Source organism: Merops nubicus, unplaced genomic scaffold (assembly GCF_000691845.1).
Source record: "Merops nubicus isolate BGI_N331 unplaced genomic scaffold, ASM69184v1 scaffold11346, whole genome shotgun sequence".
In the NCBI taxonomy this organism is placed as follows: Eukaryota; Metazoa; Chordata; class Aves; order Coraciiformes; family Meropidae; genus Merops; species Merops nubicus.
The window spans coordinates 23,508-29,057 of NW_008616964.1; the positions used below are offsets into that span (position 1 = coordinate 23,508).

General features: G+C 43.6%; 1 protein-coding gene across 1 annotated transcript; it reads left to right on the top strand.

The window, feature by feature from the left end:
• The first annotated feature begins 2,750 nt into the window (after positions 1 to 2,750).
• Positions 2,751 to 4,757, top strand: LOC103775529 (killer cell lectin-like receptor subfamily F member 1). The gene is made up of 3 exons (XM_008942989.1): positions 2,751 to 2,796; positions 3,816 to 3,967; positions 4,641 to 4,757. The coding sequence occupies exons 1-3, from the start codon at positions 2,751 to 2,753 to the stop codon at positions 4,755 to 4,757; spliced, it is 315 nt and encodes a 104-aa protein (XP_008941237.1).
• Positions 4,758 to 5,550: the final 793 nt, after the last annotated feature.

Below are 5,550 nucleotides of genomic sequence, written 5' to 3' on the forward strand. Positions count from 1 at the left end.
AAGAATCACCTTGCTGCCAAAGCATTTCCCTGAGTGACTGTTTTCCCTTTGGAGTTTCCCTTCTCCACAAAAAGATCAATGCCCTGATGCCCCTTAAGCCTCTATGATACCTCCTGACATGGCTTAGCATCATATAGGATGTTTGGTATGGAGAGTACCCAGGTCGTACCCATCCTTCAGTACGTCTGTCTGCCTCCTTGTCCAGCCACACAGGACCCAAGTAGTTCAAACAAGGTTATGGAGGAGACTTCTGGTTACTTCCTGACAGCAGCAGGAAATAATGTGTCATATCTTGCCTGTTGTTTCTTTAACAAAAAAAAAAAGCAAAGCAAAAAAAATAAAAAGATAAAGCTGAACTGGCAGCTCTTGAAAGACACGCCCCTTTTTATATAGACTCAGTCTTCTGTGCAATTCTTCATTGTTTCTCCATTTAGTGGCTCACACAACCACAAATGTCAGCATTTCCCTGCTCCTTACAGGAAACACCATCACATACGCTGAGCTGCGCGTGAAGCCGAAACCCGAAAGGAGCCGCGGATCAGAGACTTCTGCTTCTGGTAGTGTGGGGTTTTGTTTGGTTCTTAGTTTCTAATTATAGATTTAGTCTTTCCTATTACCCAGCAGTAAAACCCGATATCGAGATTCTTTATGTACAATCTCACAATAAAGAACTGATTTAACATTTTATAATTTTTTTTTTTTTTATATTGGGTTATGTACTTTCCTTGTAAAAACAATATTGAAAGAGATATTTACAATAATTTAAAGAAAAATCTCTGCGCCCTACATTGAAAATTTAGCATAGGAAAGTAAAATTCCACATTTTTATTTTAGGAATCGCCTGTCAGTGTCTCTGCAGGAACAGTCACAGGGTCACATTTGGCTTTGGAAGTAGTGCAATACCCAGCTCTCTCTATGCAGTTTGTGTGCTGATGATTGCCAACCTCTCTGTACTGAAGGACATGTACCACCAGACAAGGTCAGGCCCACAGAACTCTGTGAGCTGAAAGGGAATGTTACAAAACACATCTCTGGCAGCAGGAGAACGGAGCATTTGCTCATCTCACGCAGGCTAGGTCAGGAAAAGAGCACTTCTGAAAGTGCAACTCTGTGGCTTGTGGAAATGGCACCCTGACCCCAAATTTCCTCAGGTCCTTCCTCTTCCTGAGTGTTTCACTTTCACAGGATGAATACCAAATGGCTAGAGAGATCCTTGATCAGATGTACTCCACTGTGCTATGGTGTCAGTATTGGATTTTTTTGTCTTTTCTGCACATTCAAGTCAATTAGCTTTCAGTCATGACAGGTACATTAGCACAGGAGAGGGTGACCAGAGAGGAAGAACATATCACAGACTATCCTTGATACTTCCCTTGAAATGCTGTGCAGGGTCTTGCAGGGTGTGGGTGGGTAGGTGGGAGGAGTCGCTGCTTGAAAAAATTAACTCAAAGGACAAAGAGAGGATTCTTAATGACATGGTTGATTGAAAATCGCTTGCTCTATCTGACAAAATGAGCTTTCATTTTCACTTTCACATGTGGAAAATGGATGCAAATTTTTAATAAGTAAGATATCCCTGCATCCTTCAAACGGCAGACTGATTTTAACCGATGGTTTCTCTTCTGTTTCTACAAAAGAGACTGGCAAACATAAAGGCAGTGATAATTATAACAATGCAAAGACCTTAAGCTGCTCTTCCTTCTGCCTCCCTCCAGGCTGCCGTCACAGGCACTCAGCCTGGTTCTATGTTGCACTGGTCCTGGGAGTCCTTGTGCTCTTCCTGCTAGGTGTCACAGCCGTACTAGCCAAACAATGTGAGTAGAACCTACCATCTGCTTCATCTCTTCCTTGTAGACATGGTCAAACCTCACAAACAGAGTGATGAGAAAAGAAAAATTCCCTTAATGTCACATTAAAGGTGTCGAGTTATACACAAATACAGGAAAATGAATGTTGTGTTCCAAAGGGAACATTTACTACTTGTCATTTAACATCTATAGTGCAGATAAAGGGGAGCTGCTGCAGTCTACCTTGTCATCAGTGATGCTGAAAGGCTGTAGAAGCTGATTTGAGATTATTATGACAATCAAAACATCTGGCCTTCCTGACTTACAAGTTAAAAGCTGCATCTGTGATGCTACTTTAAGAGCGTTTAACATAATTATTTTGTAGGTTTGAACAAATAAGACAAAAATCAGACTTTGGAATATTTCACTAAATCAGACTTCTCTGGTACTAGTAATATAATCCGCAGGATGCTCCAGTTGTAGAAGAACAGTTCCAGAGAACATATCCATTTCCTAGGAGAAAAGTCTTGAAAAACTTCAGGGAAAACATATACTTCCCAAACACTTCCTAAAATCTCACAGAAATATTGTGTATTCTTTATATATCCAGCTAACAAAAGATTACAAACTTAGTTTCTTTTCCTGTACTGTGCATATTATTCAGCAGCAACACTCTTTGCCAGTCAGTTATACAAACTGAGTATTCTCTTAACTGTGTATATCCCCTCAGTGTGTACACACAGACACACACACAGCCTCACATTCACTGCATAACACTGGATGTAAAACCCATATTTCCTTGACACGGTTGATAACCATAATTGTTTTGTTTTGTTTGTTGTTTTTGTTTTGTCTTGCTTTGGTCAAGTTTTGAAGGGCAGAGCAGGAAAAGCAGAAAGTTTGTCCCAGGATGTCCTGAATAGCACTGGCGATCACGTTTCCTCTGAAAAGACTGACTCGGTGATGCTCCTGAAATGGCTCATGGAGGAGCTGTGTGAAGATGGACAAGGTGAGCAAAGTTAGTCCTGCCAGAACAGAGAGGACATGTTGCACGCACGCTGCTGTTGTCTCTGTTCCCATTTCTATGACACCCTGCAGTTTATGGGAAATTACCGGTACTACCCAGGGAGCATGGTGGTCCTTCACAGAAGTGATGATGGGATCTAAAATATCAGTTTAACAATAGTTTTTCTCCTCTTTCAGTATCAACAAATAGTTTCGGGTACTTTCTTCACTTTTTTTTTTTTTCTGCCAGGAACAGCTTTCAGAAATGCCATATTTCACAGATTCTCCCCTTGTCCTGGAGAACACTTTCCAGACAATAATTGTTCCAAAGAGTGGGAGGGAATTTAGCTTTCCTATCCTTTTTGCAAGGATTAGGCAGGGGAAAACCTTCTTAGTCTTTCTATTGTGGGTCTATTATTTGTTGGCAAATACTAATGTTTTTCTAAGGGCTGACTGTAATGATGTTACTTTGAAACATTAGAGGAAGCCAAGACAGAAAATGTGTGGGAGTCGTGCCTCCCAGATGCTCTGCATGATTTGGGAAGTAGACCTAGGAATAGCAGTGTTCCCCTTATTTAACATAGTTCCTTCTCCAGTTCCATGGACATAATTTGGACGTCATCTAGGTGCCTGTGCTTTCCAGTCACATCATGTAGTAAATCCAAACACTTCATACACGTCATATTGTATGGTGTCTGCTCACAAGGGCTGCACGTGGGAGGATGAAAAGTATCCTTGCAGCCCTCTAGGTCCTCTCGGTGCTCTCCCTGGGTGCACAGGGAGGCACAGAGCCTGATGGTGTGCAGGGGGAGTGCAGAAGTGCCAGGCACCATGGCTAAGGAGTGGGAAGCTGAGGGGAGGCACTGGAGCCTTTAAATGTCTCTCTGCACCCAGCCAACACATGCTTGGGAGTGAGAACTGGCCACTCTTGGACCAGCCAGTCAGGCACATGAACATAAAGTGCTACAAGGCAACCAGAAAAAGCCATGGTATGAGCTAATGGTTCCCTCTCTCCACCCACAGGAACAACGTGCGAGTTGTGTCCTCCAGGGTGGCAGCTACACAGGGGGAGATGTTACTACTTCTCTGAGGAAGCTGTAAGCTGGGGTGACAGCCAGAGGAACTGTCTGGCCAGGAAATCTCAGCTTCTTGTCATTGAAGATGAAATTGAGATGGTGAGTCTTGCAGCAGCCCTAAAATTGTGTGACAGGCATCTGCCCTAGTCAAACCAAAGTAAACATGGCCCAGATGCAGGTGAGCAAGAGCCCCATCAAGTGCAGGGCATCTGACTCCCCATGGACAGGAGCTTGTTTTGAGAGTGTCAACGGAGTAGAGCTGAAGAGAAGAAGCACAAGAGATGCAAGTGTGGAAGCCAGAGTAGTTTTGACTGGCAGAAGGAAATGCTGGCCATCCATTTCCATTACTTGGCTCTGGGGAGAGAAGTCTGATTCAACCACTAAATGGAAATTCAGCCAAACCTCCTTCTCATTTTCCTTTGGGAAAACCAATAGCAAGGTACCACTGAACAGCTCTTCTGAGAAAGTCATTGTTCGCTGAGGAACAGGTCTTCCACTTTAAAGACCAGACTTTACAACCTGATTTATTAGGGTGAGGAGCACCACTGAGGTTTTTCTTTGCTCATCAGCCTGAGCACCAGCCTGAATCGAAAACTCAGTGGCTGGTCCTACGTGTGTGGGTTGTTGCAGTGGGTTGCTTTGCCAGGGCTGGATTGCTGCCCTTGCTCTCCATGGGGGGGCTACATGAGAAGCTGTGCACGAGACAGGGCAGTGACCTGAGCAGAGCAGAAAAGCTCTGCTGTTGGGTAACATGTTTCTACTTGCTCCGTAGGAATTTATAGACAATAAAGAGAAAGATACCAAATATATCTGGATTGGGTATGAGAGTCAAGAAAGGAAGAAACAATGGAGTTCAGCTGAAGATCCTGGAGTAAAAGAAAACAGGTGATGATTTGTGGGGAAGGGTGTCTCTGGCCATAGCAAAAGTATGGTGCTCTGCCTGGAAACACTACTCTGAAGCCAAGCTAATTTCCTAAAGTGTAGATCTAGTCCTGCAGCTTCAGGCACCTATTCATCCTATTTCATGGCCAGCTCTAGGTTAACTCATTTCTGCTGGGCACCTTTGGAAACAGATTTGTTCTGCTTGCAAGACCAACGACAATCACAGTTCATGTATGTACTAATGCAGAGGGACATTCAATACACTTCTGCTGCTGAAATCACTGTCAACAAACTCTCTCACTTTACAGACCTCCTCTGCTGAACGTGATGCTTGTCACATAACATGGGTGCTGAGATCTGTGCAGCTGAAGGGTCCTTCCCCTCCTTCTCACTATGATAGTGGCTGCACGTGGAGGTTTTCTTATCCTTCTTACACTAATATTCCTGAGCTTCCATTCCTCAGTAGCCAGCAGGCTTTGCTATGGGTGCCCAGCCCACTTACATCTGGCTGTTGAGGCACTGTGCCTTGGTGGGTTACTGAATGGGTGCCACCCAAACCCCTCATTCAGGAGGATATCATCAATATTTTTATCCAATACTGAATTTGAAGCTGACAACTCTTTTCATTACTTTTGTCCTCTCACCAGGATACCTGAAAATAGAATTGAGACTGACAAGAACTGTGCTGTTTATAGAAGAAAAAACATGATCCAAGCAGATAACTGCCAGACATTAAAGAAGTGGATCTGTAAGAAGAATGCAACTTTGTTAGTGCTCTGAACCAGACTGTCAGGCAGAGC